The 22,479-nt window shown below is 36.8% G+C and overlaps 1 protein-coding gene across 3 annotated transcripts in view; it reads left to right on the top strand.

Moving 5' to 3' along the window:
• dock10 (dedicator of cytokinesis 10) overlaps positions 1 to 11,229 on the top strand; it is a 94,384-nt gene extending 83,155 nt beyond the window's left edge. For 2 of the 3 annotated variants that reach the window (XM_042339037.1, XM_042339035.1), the window contains exons 51-56: positions 1,359 to 1,505; positions 1,734 to 1,944; positions 2,537 to 2,727; positions 4,783 to 4,883; positions 5,731 to 5,869; positions 9,797 to 11,228. In XM_042339037.1, the coding sequence (XP_042194971.1) occupies positions 1,359 to 1,505; positions 1,734 to 1,944; positions 2,537 to 2,727; positions 4,783 to 4,883; positions 5,731 to 5,869; positions 9,797 to 9,922 (915 nt within the window). In that variant the 3' untranslated portion in view covers positions 9,923 to 11,228. Of the gene's footprint in view, positions 1 to 1,358; positions 1,506 to 1,733; positions 1,945 to 2,536; positions 2,728 to 4,782; positions 4,884 to 5,730; positions 5,870 to 9,796 lie in introns of all 3 variants that reach the window. The other variant, XM_042339034.1, reaches the window with a different exon arrangement.
• The last annotated feature ends 11,250 nt before the right edge of the window (positions 11,230 to 22,479 follow it).

The raw sequence follows: 22,479 nt of genomic DNA, 5'->3' as shown, positions 1-22,479 counted from the left end.
GGCTATATAATGCTCGGCTCTTTAATGTGTTAAAAAAAAACACAAAGTTTCATTTCAGAGACTTAATCCATCAATTTGTGTAGCTCAGTGGTTAGAGCACTCGCTTTGCAAGTGAGAGACCTGAGTTCAATTCCAGGCAGAGGGCGAAACCTTGGGCAAGTTTCCTTACTCCACACAGAGCCTAATAATAATCCCTCCAAAACCAAAAACAATAATAAATTGGTCATTTTCAATCTACGACTGTTTGTGGGACATTGCTGTGCGCAATTGGCTGCCGCGTTCGCCCACAAATATACAGTCAATTCACTTTACAGTGTGTTCTGTGAAGCGCTTTGGGACGTCCTCCCGACGTGAAAAGCGCTATACCAAATGCAAGGATTATTATTATTATTATTATTATTATTATTATTATTATCAATGAGTTCCTGCCTGGTGTCTGACAGTGGTCCGAACAGTCTTGTTGCAGTTCAAACGACGGGCTGCAATGAAAGTTCTTGTTAAATACCAAGCTGTGCCACATGAGGGCAGCATTCAGCAAGAAATAAATAAATACATTTATTGTTGCTGTACAATTAGGACTTCTGATTTTCGGGGCTTCATTTATTTGATTTTGGGGGGGGTTTCTTTTTCAGCAATTTTAGAGTGTTCATAAATCGAGACCTGGTGGGGCTTTCGCTACTATAATGAGAAGAAGTGAGTGGGAAAATCTCACCTCGGAGTTGAGTACTACGAGACACATGAATAATAACAATAATCCTTACATTTCATACAGCGCCTTCTCATGTCTTCGAGACGTCTCAAAGCGTTTCATAGGATATACTATAAAGAGGAGTGACTGTATTTTGTGGGCGAAACGCGGTCGCCAATTGAGCACAGCAGTGTCCCACACACAGTCATGGATTGAGTGACCATATTATTATTATTATTATTGGGGGGGTTGCACTCTATATAAATGTAAGTGGTAGTTCTTTTTGGGGTGAGTAACCAGGTTTTTCTTCTGGTGTTTATTGGATAAACACCGATTTCATTTCGGTTTTGATTGAGGATGTTTTACCGTTTTTTGTCGGTTCAAACCAAAAATCAGAAGCCCTGTGTATAATATTGTAGGACCATTGATCACAAACACATCTGTGTGCGTGTGTGCGCATGTGAGAGTAAGAAAGCCACCCTTATTGTGGTGCAGAAAGAATGTTACAGATGCATTTTAACAGCTCCGAAACGGAACATTTAAACCTTAAACTCGCTTCTTAAGGCTTCAAAGTTAGAGTAAGTTTCTAGGGTCAAACAAGTAATCTTTGCCACACATTATACATTCGTATAATACATACGTATAATATGCATCAACTCTTTTAATACAGGCATTTTTTGAAGAAGATGACAGCAAGGAATACATTTATAAAGAGCCCAAGCTCACGGGACTGTCAGAAATCTCCCAGCGGTTGTTGAAACTATATTCAGATAAATACGGAGCAGATAACGTGAGGATGATCCAAGATTCTAACAAAGTGAGCGACCGAAACACTTCAGTTCTTTAAATATTGGTGCAAATATATGCAGCTGCTCTACGTTCTAGTCATTAAAGAATCTTAAATTGTATGTTAATGAATAACCGTTCAATGGCCAACAATTCTGAAATGTTTGAAAAAAAGACATGTTAATACAAATCCACTTATATCAATATACGTCTAAAACCTCGATCTCGATTCTCAGATGTGCTATTCTTTTCATTGCAGGTCAATCCCAAAGACTTGGATCCAAAGTTCGCCTATATCCAAGTCACCTACGTCACTCCGTATTTTGATGAGAAAGAACATCTTGAAAGGAGAACAGATTTTGAACGTCACCACAATATCAGGCGTTTTGTGTTTGAGACTCCTTTTACACTCACTGGCAAAAAACATGGTGGAGTGGAAGAACAGTGCAAGAGAAGGACAATCTTAACAAGTATGCGATTATTTTAATGTAATAATAATAATAAAGAAGCACTGAATGCCCGTCTGCTGATAAAAGGTGGAAAGGCTCATTACTTCACCAATGCACTGAATTTGTTGCTTGCCAATTCCTGCAATGTTATCAATCATTGACAATCAGGCCAATTGGATGAAAATTTGCTCCCTTCTCGTATCTTGTGTCTCAAACCCAATTTCTGGATAAAACCTGGAATCTTTCCAGCACTTATGGCCCAAAGCCTCGTGCACATGTTCCCTGGCAAAACAATCCGATCCAAATAGAATTGGTCTTTCTTTTCATCGCTGTTTGTGGGACACTGTTGAGTGCAATTAGCTACTGGTTTTGCATACAAATGACACAGTCACTGCAATTTGCAGTATATCCCATGAAGCATTTTGAGACATCCTCCTGATGTGAAAAGGCGCTATATCAAATATAAGGATTATTATTATTATTATTATTTATTCAATAAATCAGAGAGTAATTTTATTTTGTAGTTTTGTGTCATTCTGCAGCTAAAATATTGTTTTGTTGTGATCCGTTTAAAATGAGAGGAATTTAATTATTTATGATTTCCTGAATGTAGCCAGCCACACGTTCCCTTATGTGAAGAAGAGAATTCAAGTGATTGACCAGCAAAGCACAGAGCTCAATCCTATTGAGGTGGCAATTGATGAGATGTCAAAGAAGGTTTCAGAACTGAATCACCTTTGCTATATGGACGATGTGGACATGATTCGACTGCAGCTCAAACTGCAAGGAAGCGTCAGTGCCAAGGTGACAGCATTTTTATTAAGCAAAATATCTTAAGTGTTAATAATGCCGGCACTTTTAATGTCCTTTTGGTCATGATATGAACAGTCTTGCAGAAATAAAAAAAGACAGTCCTTTTTAAAGAGTTTGTAATTTTCTAACCAACAGTGCATTAAGTTTTTTTTTAAAAAGTAACATGAAGATCTTTATTTATTATTGAATCCTCGCCTCCTTCCACATTAACAGTCAGTACGTGTTTTACATGGGCGGAAAATATTTTGCGGTAATTGCATTCTGCAATAGAGCCAAGTTGAGCTCATATTTGTTGTCAGAATAAGCGAACCTCTACTTTGTGAAAAATAAATATCCAGATGCAATTTCTAATATGGTTTAAATCTGATCATTGCAATGTCTGAATTGGTGATTACTAACAAAGGGAGCAAAATGTTATAATTTCAAGACTTTTCTACTTTATAGAAATCTAATTTGCACTACTGAACCTATTTTTATGCAAGAGAGGAAAAAAAAGTTTTGTTCCAACATAAATTTTGACCTGTGCTAGGAAACCAATTCCGTTTGCTCACCAAGTTCTTATTTCCATAGTAATAGGTTATCATTTTGCCTTGGACTAAATTGAATTTCCATCAACCATGAGTGTTACCGCAGTATTGCATATATACATCATTCTGCTCATAAAAGTCAGTGATTTGCATGGCATCGCTAGAATCTAATTTCAACTGCATAAAACGCAACATTGAACTGCAAAAGGGAGGGTGAGGTTTCAATTTAGATTTGCTCGCAAACCACCAGCCCACACACTTAGCACTGCAGTTAATCTGAACAAGCTTTCATTTGTAATGCATTTAGTTTGCAGGGATGTGTGCAAATGGACCGTCACAAACATCAAGTGTCATTCTTACCTTTCATCTTCAAAACCTGTGCTTTTTCATAATTAAATTAAGATAAATTGCAAATCTGCATCTGTCAAATTTGGCATTTCAACTGGAAGCACCAGTTCTTTTGAAAATGTTGCTATATTAGTCGTGATTTATGATACTTGTTAATTATATAGGATTACCCTATTTCATAATTTGATTGTATTAATTATTCTATTACAATATAATAGAACACATATTGTATATTACTGATTACCCATTTAGTAAAGAATCCTCCTTGTTGTATGTGTGTGTGTGTGTGTATATATGTACATAATACACACATAGTGCTTTGCATACTGCAAACACAAAATGGCAAAAGAGACTCCACTGCACTTTGGTTAATGTGATTTAAAATCTACAGCAAATAGGTCAAACTTGCCCTATAAGTGACGTGGAACAAATCTTTTACCAGTATTACAGATATTCTGTCTGTACAGAATAGAGGTTTCCTCTTGCATGAAGATGATGCACATTAAGCTGTGATCATGGTGATCAGTGTATTATGAAGCTGTGACACTGTGTCTGCCCCTTTCCTAATCGCATCTTATTAATCACTTTCCAAATCACTTCTTATTCTGTAATGCCTCAACAACTAGATTGTTATTGATCATCTGTATTGGATCAGAGAGCGTGTGGTCTGCAATGAATCGAGTTGCTTCTCGGCTAATCTAAATCAATTTGCCCAAGTTACAAATTCAAAACAGTCTTGGACCAGTCATGTACTTGCACTGATGAACAGGTGGTGACATGCAGAGTGACATCTCTGTGTAATGGTGGTCTGAAAAGCATTGTAAGATATAAGTGGGCAATTTATCTCGGACATAAGTGCCAACATTAATTATCATTAATGCTTGTTTATATCACTGGGAATGAAGCGAGGGATCTGGCTCTCGTTTGCACATTTACTTGGTTCAGTCTGTATGAGGGAATTTCTTCTCTTTCATCTATGAATGACAGGGCTACGTTTAATGGGATGCAATAACCAAGTAGAATAGACGACCATTAATCTTGGCTAGTAATGGTTACAGGTTATTTCTCTGGTGAAAGTGTTCAGCGCACGTTCACCCTCGTTGCTGTTGTTGTGTTTGTGCTCATATCATTGACGTACCATTGCTTATTCGCTCTTGTATGTTCTGCACAGGTAAATGCAGGTCCCATGGCCTATGCTCGAGCATTTCTGGAGGAAAAGAATGCAAAGAAATATCCAGACAACCAAGTAAAACTCCTGAAAGAAATTTTCAGGTAAATATTCTGAACAGCTTTGTTAAGATTAACCTGCCTTGGCTTCGGTTACAAAAGTACAGATGTGTTTTGTCAGTATTTCTGTAGGGTGTAGCCCTCTTTCTTTGTGTTTTACTGTACTATAATATACAGGAAAAATAAAGTGCAACACCAGGGAATGACTCATAGAGAAAGTGATCTCCACTTTACACAGGAGAGAAATTAAAAGGCTAAATGGACTGAATACACTTTGTGTGCCTTTATTGTGCATTTTATTGCAATATGTTTATATTATGCAGGTTCATACAGAAATAAAGTGGCTTTCTCCCAAACATAAAAAAGTGCTAAATCTGCATAACTGTTGTGTTGGTAAAGTTTGGTTTTAGAATTTCTATCCTTGGTCATAATAATAATAATCATCATCTAGTTCATCTTCATCCATTATATCTCCTATAGGTTGGCTGCAGGGTTGCACCATGTATGACAAGAATTGTTGTATTATCCTTAATAAATGCTGCTCACTTCACACGGTGCTAGATATACAAGTGCAGATCTGTTGAGCCATATTACTGTAGTTTTGCCACATCAAGGAACAAATGTGCCATCTCAGACAACTACTGCAGCAATATCAGTGGTGGCCTCTTTGCTCATTGTATGTCATTTCCAGACTGTTTCACCACTTATGAATACCAATCTACCCAAGGAAAAAGCATCCATCCTCCCCATTGTACAAACTATTCTGGCTCTGCTAGTTTCGCTTCCTGCCCAAATGTTACCAATTATTCTTGCGATGCAATGTGCTAGAAATAATTGCAAAGTAATCAATAATGAACTCTACCCCTTAATTTATTTTCTGTCTCCTGCGTAGACAATTTGCAGCTGCTTGCGGACATGCTCTCGAGGTTAACGAGCGACTTATTAAAGAGGATCAATTAGAATACCAGGATGAGATGAAGTCTCACTACAGGGATCTGCTCAGTGAACTGTCTGCAATAATGAATGAGCAGGTTAGTGTGGCTCTCATTACATGTTCTCTCGTCAGATTGTGCTTAAAAAAAGAGATTTTTACAGCACCATTCGAGAATAGGCTATAATTAGCAGATACATGCATTTCCTTTCTTGAAGAATCAAGAGTCTAATTTATGTTCTCCATTTGTCCGTTGTTTACACACATCAGGCAGGTTGACAATCCAAGTCGAGTGCTGGGGTTACACTGTATAGTTAGAGGTGGCGTCCTTTGGATGAGACATTAAATCGAACAGTGCAGTGGGATCATTATATCGGGTGGACGTTAACTATTCGGAAAGAGAAGGGAGTGTGTCCTCACTGACAATCCCTCAGATATAATCGATCACTCACTGCATGGCTGTTAGTGGGGTCACTACTGTGCACAATATTGGCTGCTGCATTTGCCCACAAAAATGATCAGTCACTGCACTTTGCAGTGAATCCTGTGAAGCGCATTGAGATGTCCTTTCGATGTGAAAGGTGCTATGTCAAATCTGAGGATGATTATTATTGTATTATTGCTTATAAGACCAAAACAGAAAGAATCCTGATTCATGTGCTTGCTTGACATTTGCAGCAGTATAATGTTTGACTTGGTTAAAAAAAACATTGTTCCAAATATTTTTTTTAAATAATGCAATTTCAATATAAAAAGCTATGAAACAAATGAAGAGTTTTGATCGGATGCAGATGTGATTAACAACGCAAACTGTTTATTAATTCTTCAATTATACTAATTGGTTGAAAGCTGCACTGTGAACTCTCAGTACTTAAACACTCAACACTTGGAATTCTTCATCATTTAGCTCTATTCTAAACACAGAGATCATCATCTCTCCTAACCCTCATGGCACAGGAGAAGGGAGCACACAAAGATGATGGACAGTGAGGCACCATAAGTAGAGGGTTCTCCTTAATGATACTAACACATTAAGTAATATGATAAATGATTATGATTGAGCACCGGAATTTTCAGTGAAATTACTCTGAACCTACAATGCAGTCTGTGAAAATGCCTAGAAAAAAACCACTTGTGATTTTATGTGGAATAAGAACCAACAATTGCCTTCAAAATTAATCATCGTAAAACACAATGGGAATGCAATATCATGAATAAAATTCAGGTTTGACAGCTTTGTGCAGGGAGCGAGCCCATTAAATTTCACTGCATAGGTGAGAATTGTTATATCTTCTTATACAACCTCATACAGCTGGTCACAGGACACAGGAGGTGTGTGGTCTGAGCCCTGTTAAAATCCTATATTCAGTGTAGAATTGCTGCCAAATGTGTGGCAATTAACTGCCAAGCATGCAAGTTATACCCGTTTACTGCATTGGGACGTCCTCCCGACGTGAAAAGCGCTCTATAAATGTAATTTTGTTGTTGTTGTTTTACGTGAATGTAAGTTATACCTGTTTTAAATGGTGTATATGGTGTGACAATATAACGTGCTTCAAAGATGAAAACCATTAATCACCTGGGTGGTGGGTGGGGTGCCTAGTGCTGTGTTTCTATTGCACTTTCACAGTGATTTACCAGATAGTCATCCAGCTGTTTGTTTGTTTTGCAAAGATGCTAAAATATTTTCAAAGACAGCTACTGGTTCTTTAAAATCTTTTCACTGATCACTGCAGTTCGAATGTACTCACTTGATGTGTTTTCCTCCTTATCTGGCAGCTGAACTGTAGCTTCACTTCTTCCAACTTCTGTTCTACTCAATCTATTATCTCCTTCACTACTGTTACTAAAAATGGTACGTTCTACACCTCCTGCTACTTTTATGAACTTTCACTCTCATCTTGTCTGCTGTAACTTTAGACTCTGGTGTCTCTGTGAATCACAGCCGCTGTTCAGACAAGTTGTATTATTTGTAAACACTGCGGTATAAACATCAGTGTTTTGATAAAGACATCAATTTTATATGCATTAAAACAAGAAGAAAAGGACAACTGGTAATGTGATGGATACTGTGAGAAATACAAAACTGGGCTCATTTCCCCAGAATTACTCATTTTAAATTGAATTTATAAAACACCCTAAAGGAAATCTGCACAATCTAGTTGAAAAGATCTGCACTCTAAGATGAGAATCAAATTCAGAAACCAGTGATCTGAACCCTGTAAATTTAAATAAATATGATACGCTTCTGCAGTTTGGATCATTGATCTAAATGGACTATTCTCTTTCAAAGTTGGAAATGCATAAAGTATGATGGAAATTATAGTTATAAAAGATAATAGAAATGATGGTTAAGAATTAAAATAATCTAATGAATCATGTTAATGGTACTATCCAACTGGTAATAGAAATGTAAAATGTCCATTCTATCAGTTTAGAGCATAGAATAATATATATTTTTATGGAAATTACATTAGGGTACTTTGGATCAAATTGAATCAATCTATCTTGCTATAACAATTATCTTGCTATAACAGTGTCTTAAAGATTGACGATCATGAGGAACAGTAACTGATGAGTTAAATATTAATATTCTGGATGTGTGTTTAACATTGGATTGTCACCAGCTGTTAAAATGGAACTGTAGTCCATCTTTGTTTCTTATTTCTTTACTAATTCTTCCTTTTTTTTACGAATTATGCAATTTTTTTTATGTCCGGCAGCAAAACAAGCGACACATTAATCTGGTAATCTGATTGCTTCAAATGTTATTTTTTTGCATGAGAGGAAACTTGCCCAGCTGTGTTAGCAGGTCATTGTGTTTGTTTTTCATCTTGTTGCCTTGGCTAATTGCATTAACATTCGTCCATTTGAACCTTGCAGGCAATTTATAAATGTCTGCGTCTACACTACACGTCTGTGGTCAGAGTTAAAGTTAAATCACACAATGAATTTACACCCTCAGGCCAGCACTACTTTAAACAGTATCGACAAAACCCACTACTATGTACAACCTTCATTTGCCTTCGACTTAATACAATACTACTTCCAGTCTGCACGTATGGCATTGCCCCAACAATAGTTAAAGCAATAGAATAACCAGCAGAGAAAAAGAAGAAAAGGCACTGGACAGAAGAGCTATAGCTGTGAGGTCAAGCACCACATACACAGTACACTACTAAGGAGCTTTCTGTGGCTCATAAGACTGATTGTATACATTCTCTGTGAACAACCAGTATTTCATTCAGGTTAACATACTGTTTCCATCGATGGAAGTGTTTCGCTCAATAATCCAGAAATCAAGGTCTTCAGATTACTGCTGAGATCTTCCACGCTTTCATCATGTCTGGGATTAATTATTCTAACGTCCTATTCACTGGATTCCCCAGTTTCGCACTCCTCTGCTCCTCCCCCCCCCTCCCTCCACCCCCAGTTTATCGTCACAGTGCTCCAAACATTTAATCGTGAACTATCTATAGAACTCATATTACTTCATGTCAAGGAGTAATGAAGCCATTTGCTGATTAAATATTTGCTGAATTTTCCTCCTGGGATATGAAGCATTAACTTAAGTCCCCATTACACTAATAGTTCTCATTGTAAGTAAAGATCATCTCATACATTATTTTTAACCAACATACTCATGCATGTCAGTACTTATGCATGTTCGCTGCCAGTTCTGGCTGTTTGGTAATATAAGTTGTTGCATTTTTTTCTGGGGTATAAAATTACCTGATGTTTCATTTATTCAACCACTCCGTTGTGCACAACATGCCTGAGAAAGATTGCAACTTCAGTTCTTCTGTAAAAGGTTATCGTTACCTGCATATAAACTAGGGTTGCATGAGGCAGCCGCAATATGATGACGGGATTCTGCATGTATCAGACCCCCAAAAAACCTTTGTGGTGTCGGGTGAGTTTGCTGTAACTACTCAGTACCTCTACAAGTTTGAAGGATCGATCGTTTCAAGAAGAGTATATCTTACTGATCAAAAATGCGTCCCTTATTTTTCTTTCAACACCTTAGGTTTTGTGCGGGGAGGACGTGACAAGGCAGCAAGGAATGGAACGTCAACACGTCTTCAGAGCAATCAGTAAACCCAACTCTTCGACCAACCTGCCGAATGTGACGGTCACATCGAATGCAGAGTGACCGTTCGTTCTCTAAATGCGTGGGTACTCGCATTGCCATAAATTATAAGTGTTAACTCCGATCCTGAAGATTAATTGCGTTGTGTTTTAAGAAAAAGAAAGTATTCTATTTTACTGAACTGTTACAATTTGAAAACAGTGTTATAACTCTGGCTTAACATTCATCTCTGCAATGTACCTGGAGTGTGATCACTATTTACTGGGATTTATATTGTGATGTGACCTTTATTACACCACGCTGGATATGTGTAATTGATACAATATGAATGTACAGTGCTTGCCGTTAAGCTGTATGGTACCTAACCTGTTCTTTGCTAGTATATTGTTGGAAATATTGATATTTTATAACCTTTAAATATTTTGAGATGCTTTTATTTGCTTTTAATTGTAAATATTTGACTTTACCATGTAAAATAGATCTTTTACAATGACTTTAAATGGATATACTGGTAAAGATGAAGTTAACAGCAAAGTCACTAAAAAAAAAGGGGTAACTTTTTGAAATAAAATCTGTAAAATATTTGTGTATATACATTCGGAATTTTTTTAAACTTTATTTTTACAAATGTTGCTGGAAGCACAATGCATACTGACAAAATAGAATAGGAGAACCATTAGGCAGAAGAAGGATGTGTATTGTATGACAGCAGTGGAACACCATGATCCATAGATCTTTTTTGGGGGGGGGAATGTATGCATAAGCAACGGATAAGAGAGAATGATTACAAGGCTGTAATTTAGTGGCAGAATTCAGATTCAGACTAATACAGTATACGTCGATTTCTAATGGGCTTCCCAAATAAGGATGATGACTATCAATCACTCCTCTCCAGCAAAAGCGACCTTCATAGTGGCTTTCTGCAGGGTGTTTTGTGGATACTGGAGGGAGTATTAAGGAAACCTTATTAAGGAAACCCATTAGAAATTGCTTTGAATTAGATCCTCCAACACCGTAAATCACAAGAGCAAAGCCCAGGTAGTTTATGATTGGGATGCGAACACCACAGTGGGATGATGTGCTTAAATATCATGTCCTTTTAACCTGTTGTTATTTATTAAATATGTCAGACAATGCCAGATGTTTTAGTTTAGTTGAATACTCTTATTCCTGTGTTTTCACCTGTGGTCCTGTGCCTGAATTTGTGAGGAAAGACAGTGACATTCTTTTTTTTTCCATGATGATAATTGGCAGCTTTTTTTTGTTTTTTTTTAAAATGTGTTGTGGTTCACATGTCATTGTATAAATATGCCTTCTCGCTGGTAGCAAACGTGATTTTCAAAAATAAACAAAAATCACGAAAGAAGTGTTTTTGAGATCTCTCATTTTCAATCACTTGCAGATTTCTTTGAGAAACTGACAGCTAACGTCAGAGCATAGTGTGACATTGACAAAATGGTCTTAAAAGTTGAGCATTTATTGGGTTATTTACGTAGGATTATCGAGAAAGAAGTTGTCTATTGGGAAATGACATCTCAATATAGTTGACCCATGTTTGGTGAGAGAGGTGGTAATTACTAGGGTAGCTTTTTCTCTACATAACATACAATGTTTAATTTGATGTAAAGAATGACAATAAACAATATATATTCTATATACATATATATATTATAAGCATTTCTATTTGCATTCAGAGCAACAATTGTGATAGATTTAATGTTTAGTGGCTTTGGTGAATCCAAAATCTTGGTGCTATTTAATTACACAACAACAACAACAAAGACCTTCCTTTTTAATCATACTTATGTTCACTTCCCCCCTCCCTCCCTCTCCCCCTGGCTCAGGGTCAGACTCCGCCACTGCCAAGCACTCCGGGACGCTTCCTTTGTGAAAAATGCTATATAAATACACGTTGTTGAAATGTTTGATACCTGGACTTAGTGAACTTTTCAATCGACATCAGAAACTAAGGGCAGATTTGTCATTTTAATCAATGGAGCTGGGACGGCGAGAAAATTAGAGGCGACTCCAAAATATATATTTAAAGTAATTGGGGATTAGGGAATCGAATAGGATTAATATGATGATATATATCCTTGGCACTTAAATATTTTCAGAAAGCCCTGGTTGTTCAGTGCAAATCACGTACTGTTTTATATTCATGCTCCGCTTCAAACCAGTACATCATATGACCAAAGTAGAAACTATAAATCTTTCATGTTTCACTGAGCTGATGGCAACATCAAAATTTCATTTAAATGACATTTTCCAAACTGCGTCACATTTGCTCAACAGGTGGGGATCCAGAAAACATTATAAGATGCTCCATCATCTTATTTGGCAGTGGTCGAGTCAGCTGGTCATATTACGTTGTCCTAAAAAACAGTGAAATCTGTTTTAGATGAAAAACAATCTCCCATAATTTATTTATCAATTCCAGCTTTCACTCAGAGGCACTGGTTTTACCATCACATTCAATTATAGAGAATTTTGCTACACCTGCACTAGGAAAAAGGTGTTTCATTTACTGATCTAAGTAAAACATTTACTACCATTCAGGCACGACTTAATCCAGCAATCTTTACCTCACAGTAACCTGGGACTTTCTGGCAGGATTCATATCAACACATCAATAAATGTTTTATTGATACACCATATATAATGAACTAGTGATAATGTTTCAAATATGGTTGCACAGTGCAACTATTTTGTGGGATATGGATTTAATTTCCATAGTACTGTAATATTAACTAGCAGAGACCGTGAGCACAATTATAGGGGCATTTATTTCTTAATAACAGCCTTAGTTTGACTCTTGGAACTCAAGATGAATAATGAAAAATATTTTTTTTTAAATCTGTTGTCGAAAGAATAATCATTTTTTCTACATCCGTGTAAATGGCCTGCGCAATAAAGTGGTCATTAATAAATAATAAAATCAACACAGGTTTCTGAAGGATCGGAAATTGGAATTGGACACAGACTCAGAAAACTATAAGGATTTAGGTAAGAAAGAAATCTTTTCCCTTGTTCTTCCTAAATTCCTCTTTCCATTCTAATTTATATTCTCTGTTGTTTGAAGCCTTCTGCACATTGAATAATTTGTCCAGATCAGCCTTGTCAATTCTCTTCCTAATCTGGAGAATTTCCATGGTGTCATTTGATAGCCTCCTATCTTCCAGAGAAATCAAGTCCAGCTTTCCGAACCCTAGCTCATAACTTAACAATGAAAGCTATTTTGTCATTTAAGAGTGCGCTCCACAGTTACGGCCAAGAAAGCTTTAAGTATATTGTTGCTCTCTTGTAACAAAACGTTTCAACACTCGCGTTCTATGTTCACGGTTTAATCGTGTTTCGAGGAGGCAATGTGCTGGGAAAGATAGTTGTATTGCAGACTGCCCCGCACCCAGTATTGACATTCAGATTGCAGACCATATAGTCTTTATGTAAAAGTTCCTATTGCTATCTCAAATTTTGATGCCAAATTCTTGTTATTACAATTCACGGATTTATGATTGATTATATGGCGATATTTGCCTGGGTGGAATTGCAAAAAAAAGAAGTGCAGTCGCTGAGAGTGTAAGTATATGGCGTAAACTCTTCTTGGTACATGGGGTGTAACTCAACTTTGGATTCGAAGATGGAACTGTGGAATTAAGGCAAACAGATGTTATGCTTCAGTTTAAATTTCAGTTGCTGTGCGAACTCAAATAAACCCATATCATTTTCTCCCTTTAAGTTGCTTGGAATTTTTGGCACTGAGCATTTAGCAGCAGCACTCCAGTCACACACAGAATCTATTACTGTCTGCATTGTCCTGCAGTTGGCTACATAAAGCATAACGACAGCTATAAAGGGGCGGAGGGGACATGTGCCAACTTGCAAACTTAACAGTTTTCACTGCCTTGCCTTAAGCATTACCCACATTCTTGATCGACTCCTATTTGCATCATGTATATTAATAAGCAAAGTAATATTTCTAATTCTCATTTCATTGATACGCTGATTTGTATTGCTACGTTTAAGTAACATCCACTGAAAACACTTTGATTTGCAGATCTGTAAAAATCAAATTTTTCCTCCACCCGAAATCCTGTCAATCAATTTTGAGCAGCTATCTTACAGCAATTATATTGCGATTACAGCATTACATCTTTTCATTACATCGAGGCTCCAGAAGATGGATTGCTTAACAATGTCTTTAGTTTTAACATTCTTTTACCAGATTTTGAGAAGCCATGAGAAGACACTATTTAGTGTAATTTCATCGCATTCCCCCAGTGGAAGAAATTCTTCTGTTTGACAAAACCAGTGAGTTCAGAATATACAAATACTTAATTCAACTGATTTCCATGTTCAGGTTGTACCCAGTTGAATAAAGAATAAAATTGGATTCACATAATTGACATAATTAGGAATCTATTACCCTGACAACTGAAAGGCACTGAATTAAATCACCTGTGTCACATCACTTTGCTTCTGTGAATTTCAGTTGTCCCAAGTTACAAGCAATCACAAAGCATATAGTGCTTCCAATGTGGCCATGAGGGATGAAATATTCCAGAACATTCTGAGCTTGTAGAAAGGGTAATGTCTCTTTGAATGGATGAACCGTTCGGGGTATATTTGTAAGTAACTTTACAAGTACATTCAAAGACTACCATCTGATTTCTACCATTCAACATGGAGATTTGTAACAAGGTAGAATAATTCTCACATTTGGTTAGTAGTGATTTACAAACTATTCTGGTTGCCCTCTTACAACGCCATCCCTCATATCCCGTTCACTTGGTTTTATTACATGAATTTTACTCTTGTCTCCACAGACAGCCTGAGATTGAATGCTCCTCACCAGAATCTAATAAAATTATTTGAAGGCCATGCTAGTGCCAAAAACACAACAAACATCTGAAGGTTGATTAATTGTTTCAGATAAGAAGTGACTAGTTCTGACTGAAAGTTCAATGAAATTAATTAAATGTGCAATTTAACTTTGAGGCTTAAAAGGAAACAAAATTAATTATTTGTTTGTAATCGTAAACCATAATCTGTATATCTCACTGTTAAATGCCTGAAGTATCAAAAATATCATGGAAACCACCCATTATTGTGATTGGGTCTCATGGTTTATTTAAGGAAGCAATGGTGGACAAGGAAGCATTGTAACTGTTTCTCCAAGCCAAACAGTATGGGCCTTCAGCCTTTCTGTCCCCACCTTTTGGAACTCCATCCCACATTCCCTTTGCCTTGCTCCCTCCCTCCCTCCCTTGCCTGCTTCAAGGTGTGTCTCAAAACCCTCCACTTCGACCGAGCCTTCGGCCACCCTTCCTGCCCTCCCCGATCCTGACCCCGAGCTCGGGTCCAAATCCCTGATTGCCCATTGCCTTGGGACATCCTCCCAACGTGAAAGGCCCTTTAAAAATTGTTTTTATTGAATTAGGAGGTGAGTGATTGTTTGAGGCCATTTTGCTGGGGAAATGGCATATGTTTCAGTGGATTTGAGAACCAGAGCAGAAAATCTATATTAACAGCAACACTGTATAACTGAATGGGGGGATAAACAATAAAGCAATATTTGTGGAGTATTGTTAACATTTATTATGATGGCAAGTTTGCATTTAGATGTGTCCTGGAAAGGCGTAGAAATACTGTTGTCATTATATGGTGGGCAATTAGCAAATGTAGCTCAGTGTAAACTCTGAACTGTGGATTAAACAGGGTAAAAAAAAGTTTTAATGTTAGTTTTATTTATGTGAAAACTGCTGCTGAAGACTACAAAAGATTATATGAACAGAGCTGATTAAAACAATTAGCTGCTTAAGTTGTATACTTACCATTATCACTGTGATTGACAACAGGGCTTCGCTTGTGTCTTGCATCTGGATTTAATAATGTTTGCTGTTTCTTGTGGGATGATTGCACTTGGAAAATATATTTAAACCAACATTTAAATCCAGCCCACTGTTGGTATGGTTTCAACTTCCCATATTTAAACTCAATTCCTGGGTCTATTATCAGACAAGTCACAGAAGATACATTTATAATCAGAAGGAAGATCAACTACATTTATGTTTAATGAAGAAAAGTCCCTTGGAGGTTATTTGACTCTCTCAATGTACACAAAACCTATGCTTCTTGGCAAAACTTCCAAACTATCAGTGTGTATCAAAAACCTCAATCTTTCTGTTTAGTCAGCATTTCCACTGAAGAGTCTAGCAGTATAAAATATCAACCGTTTTACAAACAGATTAGGATTATTGATTTTGTGTCGCTTACAATGAAAAGGCTTTATTGCACAATGGATCCCATGGTGTAAAGCATGCTTCCTCTATTTTTCTTGGAATTAAGTTTAAAGTCATCACCATAAAGCAGTAGAGAATTGGTGGCATTTCTTACCAAAACAGATTGAGTTTTGTTTTTACAAATTAACTTTCCAAAATAAGCGCGACTTTCACTGAAGAGCCACATTGACCTCATGGTCATGTATGATGTTTCATTCACTCATTTTTACAATATATTCTGTGAAGCTCTTTGAGACGTCTCGAGGATGTGATAAGGCATTATATCAAATCCAAGGATTATTATTTGAAATCTAGTGATGTGCTGCACTTTAGAAGTATAGATATTAAAATCTGATGGTATCCATGTCAACATCTGAAAACAAACCTGACTTGATCTACTTTTTCTGAACGAAGATTAAGCGCAGTCTGTGATGCCAAAACAATGTGATGGAAACAACAATGATTGCTTTGTGAGTCCAGTTTACGCTATTAATTATGTAGTTAATCACTTGAATCCTCTTATGTATGCAGTAAGGAAATAACTACACTATTAAAAATTCTAAATCCTCTCCGTGGAGTATCAAATCAACACACATTAAACATTAAATTTATGCTACAATTTTAGTATTGATTTGATGTGAAGCCTGTATCAACGTGAATATTAACTGTGCAGTATGAATTGGGCCTATATTGGTTTCCATTACATTTTATAGTTTTTTTAAAAAAACATATTGTTATTCTAGTTTTTACAATTGTTCTTGGATGAAATATTATCAGCTGTATTTAAATGTTCTCTTTTGATGTTATCAAAATTGAAGAACTGTAAATCTTTTCCAATTGATTTAATAGTGGGAAGATATAAAAAATCATTTTAGACCTATAAAAATGTATGGACTATTTTTTCACTAATTGATAATTGTTGTTGAATATTTGATATTTAATGGTAACCGTCATTCAAGAAAATAATATAATCTACCAGACTTTCAACCCTTGACTTCTGAATTGTTGTTTGTCCACTATTCTGATTGTCAGTCAGGCAGATAGATGTGAAGAAATGAAAAATAAATTGAGAATGACACTGCAATCTGAGAGAATCTGATGACAATTCCTTTCCCCAAAGACTGTGTATATCACTCTCTCTAAGTTGAAGTGCCATCAAAATGCTATGATGGTTTGTGGTTACACTGAGGTGCTTGTTGACTCTTGCTGTGTTTTGTATCTCAAAAGAGATGTGAAGGCACATATAAAACTTTGAGATACAATTCCACAATGAAGCTGCTTTACCTATTATCTGCTTGTAATTAAATTGTTTTAATTGACAGATTTGCTTTGGCGATTAAGCCACAGTATTACTGCAGTTATTTTACTACAAACAGCTTGCAGTTCGTGATGTTAAGTCCCAATGCATTTTTGATATGAGTAATATATTCCGGTGTTAGAAAGCAAACCAGAACTAAGGCAGAAACATAAGGTACATAAAATGCTTGCATTTGATATAGCGCCTTTCATGGTGGACAAAAGTCTCAAAGTGCTTGACAGGATTTACTATAAAGTGTGGCGACTGTGTGTTTTGTAGGGTACATGTGTTGATGCGGAGCAACAGATACATGGAACTTTTCAGCCTGTGTCGGTTCTGTAAAAGCTATCTGTCTATTTTTCCTTTACCGATGTTCATCTAATTCCCATTATCATTATGATTCTGCTTCAACCATCATTTCTGGCAGTGCATTCCATGTCTTAATCAAGCTCTGTTTTTCAAAGAAAAAAAAATCCCTTTGTTTCTTTGGTAATGATCTTAAACATTTGCCCTCTAGTTACCCATTCACTGACCAGTGGAAGTAACAGCTCCTTATTTACCTTATCAAAAACTCTTATAATTAATGAGCACTGCTGTTGGGTCTTCCTTTGGTTCTGGAGAATAAACAGAAAATTCTGGGAAATGAAGTTGATAGCTCTTTCTTGAACGATCCAATATCACAGGTTCGAGTCTGTTGGAGAAAGCATAATTGCACACATCAGTCAGACTTTACACCCTATAGGGACGTTAATGTGTATGACTAGCCAGCACAGAAAATGGGTTTTCAACCCCTTAATATATTTGCACAGCCTATTATTAGTATTGAGAGGAAATTAAAACAGTTAATCACAAACATCGTGCTAGGCTACCTGTTGTATCAAAACACATTTAAGCAATAATTTATTTCAAAATAGACGATAAAGAAAACTGGAAAGGTAGTAATGCATAACTGATTAGCCAAGGTATGAAAGCAAGAGGTTGTTGCTGGTTAAATATATAAGTGACACAAGAGTAAAGTGTAGATTTTGCCTGTTTAATTATGATATTGAGATTTTAATCCATTCCTCGGTAAAGCTGTTCTCTCCACTGTAGATATGGGGAGGGTCTTGAAGAATTTGAGACAAACAGGTGTCAATATTGTGCACATTCATCCAAACTTGTCACAGCATTTAAAAAAAACATGTTTTGATCAGTCTGACACATGCAGAAACCCATCACCGTTGCTTAAGAGTATCCAAACACACAGCATTAATGCCTGGGTGTGAGTGTAGGTAGGAAGCCTTTAGCAGATTCCAAATTAAATGATGTGAGTTGGGGATGTATATGCACTCTATCCACTTGCTCTACTCTGTAACTCCAGCCCACGGTCCCTTTGCCTCGCTTCCTCCCTTGCCTCCTTCAAGGCCGGTCTCAAGACCCTTCTCTTCGACCATGGCTTTGGTCGCCCTCCCACCTCTCTGCCTTCCCTCACCCCTACCTCACCAGTTACCCCATGCTCGGGCCCTGACATCTGACTGTTCAGCACTTTGAGACATCCTCCTGACATGAAAGGCGCTCTATAAATGTAATTTTGTTGTTGTTGTAGTATAAAAGGGTCATGAGTGGGTCCTGTGGATAAACTTGAGACAGACTGAATGGCCTTTTCTCTCTCCTAACTATCCGTCTTATCAATCTGTGATCCTTGCAACAGTTCCCATATTAAACATTCTCGAGTAAATATTACTATTGAGGTCCAGTCATGCTATATATTTCATCCACAATCTGGAATGGATATCGTAAGTAACATTATTGCTATCAGATTACTGTGCACTCTACAATGGAGTTGAAGTGGAGAGGCTCATCAATACTAACTGTTACAAGAGCTCCTTTCTGTCATCGTCCTTGGTTTGTCGAAACAAAGAGATGATCCTCTCTGAAGTCGAGACGTATTGAACAGTTGCTTCTCGAGACTGGTCACGGAGCAAGATGAAAATGAAACTACTTGGAGCAAATGGGAAAAAAAATTACTCCGGTGTGAATGTGATTCATAAACACTGCACAAAAATATTATGTTTTCAACTTGTTTAAGAAAATGTCCAATGGATGGATTTGTATCATTGCTTTACTGAAAGACAAGATAATTCAGCTATTTTGATTTTTCCTAAATTAGAACATTATTAAATTAGATCTCAAGTACACACACTCTTTTTTTGTCTAGCATTTCTTATGTTCTTACGTTCTTTTACTGATGCAAACGTTTCCTATCGTGCATGTAAAATATCCAGTGTTTTTTGGAGTTTTTTCGGGTTGCTACAGACAGCTGTGTTTAATTTCTTGCAAGGTGTCACTTGGCTTGAGGCTGTGGAATCCAGGGAAATAAACTGGGAAAGACATGACTCAACACTTTGGTGTTCAACAGGAGAGGAGAGTTTCCTCAGTGCCTTGACAAATCATTCCCCAGATTAATTCATAATTTGCTTCATGGCTGTTTGTGGGATGTTATTGGTGTAAACATCTGCCGTGTTTGCCATCACAAATGGTAGTTAGTTTTAAAATGCTTTGAGCTGTTTTGGACATGATGAGGCACTATAGAAATACAAATACTTTTTTCTTCTTCCGGACGGACGACAGCAGGGTAAAAACCATAGTTATTGTCGAACTTCCGTCAATAAAATATTGCTTTTACCTACCTGCTCTGATAATGTACTTTGTGTGTATTTGGGAAACTTCTATCGGGAATGCTTTTAAAATAATGACGAGTAGAAGAAGAGACGCAGTTCAGTTTTCAAAAGAAAAATGAAAGCTTATCTCTGTTTCTCTCGTTGCCAAGATTGACATGCAGTGCTGATAATCTGGATGGAATGGAATCTCTGATAATGGATACTGACAGAAGATACCAGGCACCTGAGCTCCAGCAAAGGAACAAATCCACCTCCAATAATGCTTGTCAACAAGATCTATCTCAAGCAAATGAAAGGGATGAAACCTTGATAAGCTGCAATTGCAGCTTGAACCTCTCGCATTTGAAAAGCCATTCAAAAGATCAGACCTTTTGCTGAAGAATGGATTCAAATCTCAACCCAATAATTAAACGGCACTGAGACAAAATCTATGCTCCGTACAGCCAAGCAAGTTGCCATTTTTGAGGCTTTCAAATTGAGATTGGGCAAAAATGTCAATATTTACTCTCTAATTACATTTCAATATTTATCTCGTAACTGCAGTTTAATTTTTCCACATAATTGGAGCATGGTTTCGATTATTGAATAATTTATCAAAATTCCTCATTACTGTCTTCAGAAGTCAAAGCTGCAGTCATTTTTAATGTGCATTATAAACTGATTTCATAACTGTCAAAATTGACAAACATTCATTGAGCATAATTTATTTTTAATGGTATTTCAGACTGCTTCTGATATTTGCAAACCAGCAAAGGATTTGGATACTCAATTTCAAACTGACGCTATTAAAATATCCTCTCCACTGTCGTGGTCTGGTGCACGTATCTTTCAAGGAATATTTTTGCTTCATGTTAACTCTGAGAATGTAATTGGACACATGAGAATAAATGATTTGTGGTCGACACATAATGAACACGCCAGAACTAAAATAACTCTCCTCACGTCTATGCCACAAAGCTCCTCACAGTTTTCTATGAAGTGGAGTGACTGTATTTTTACGCAACTGTGGCAGTCAATTTGTGCACAGAAGTGACCCACAAACAGCAAAAGACGTAAATGAAATTGTTTTATCCGGAAGTTGTTGTGCCAATCAAAATCTAAGTGGTTGTAATGTACGTGTTGGAAGATTTTTCTGCTTTGAAAATAGACTACTGGATAGATAGTTAAACCAAACCAAACATTTAGGTCAGACTGGAGTGTGTCATCTTTGTGGTCTGTTTTATTTTAGACTGGAAGGGAATGTCTGCCTGTTGTCAGTTCATTGTTTAATGCTAACGAGCTGAGAGTGCAACTGCTGTTTAATTATTAACATTCGGAGGCTCAAAGCCTGCCCAAGAACTTACATTTTTAAGTTCAAAAGTTCATTGGAAAACACATGGCCCATTGAATCCATTCTAAAATGATCTTTTCACGATGGTTTCAGGAATGTTACTGAATTGAGTCTCTGCCTCTAAAACACATTTAGCTTTGAACGTGGACACATCGTCAAATCCTAGTTAACGTTAGCGACCCAGTATGAAAATGATCATTTAGAAACAAGTCTGATAAAAGTGAATTATATTTCAGAATAGCTTAAACTTGTGTCTGTTTTCTTGGTTTGTAATGCATTGAATTCATAATGAAGGAAAGTTATTGAAGTCTAATATTGATCTGTAGTCCGGGAACAAAAGCCTTGACGTGTGTAAGCTGAGAACAGTCATTCAAGAGTTTGATGAGCTACTGCTGTTACTATTTGTATGGACAATGTTCTGTGCTGATGTTCTATGTCTGTTTTTTTAACTGTGAGTTAAGAACATCCAGTCTCCCATTGCCTAAGCAGTGATTGTACAAAAGGAATCGTTTGTTTATGGGTATGATGATTATAAAAAATAATCATCCTCACATTTGATAAAGTGGTTTATCACACCATTGAGATGTCTCAAAACCTTTCACAGGAATGATTGTAAAGCGTAGTGGCTGTGTTTTTATAGGCAAACGTGGCTTGGTTTAACGTTGCTTGAGATCAAAGCTAGAAGTGATGATAGCTCTTGAAAAGAGCTTTAAACCTGAAGGAAAAAAATGTGTTTGTGCTACATTTTAATGGTGTCTGCTTTGAGATACTCTACTATTTTACACCTCTACACAGAACTGTGGGAAATGATTCTAGATTTTAACACAATCTACAAATGCTTCCATGCTTGACAAAAGCATTAACGTATCTAGTGCATCATAACTGATCAGTAACAGATGTTCTACTCAGCTGTGCCAAGCTTTCAAACCCTTGACACAAGAATTTCTTGTGCAATATTTTATAATAATAATAATAATCTTGTATTCTGCATTTTTCAGCTTACAAATGCCTTGAATTGGCAAGTATCTTCGATTTTGACTTGGGGTAGCACT

Source organism: Callorhinchus milii, unplaced genomic scaffold (assembly GCF_018977255.1).
Source record: "Callorhinchus milii isolate IMCB2004 unplaced genomic scaffold, IMCB_Cmil_1.0 Scaffold11, whole genome shotgun sequence".
NCBI lineage: Eukaryota > Metazoa > Chordata > Chondrichthyes > Chimaeriformes > Callorhinchidae > Callorhinchus > Callorhinchus milii.
This window is presented reverse-complemented; position numbering and strand designations above follow the sequence as displayed.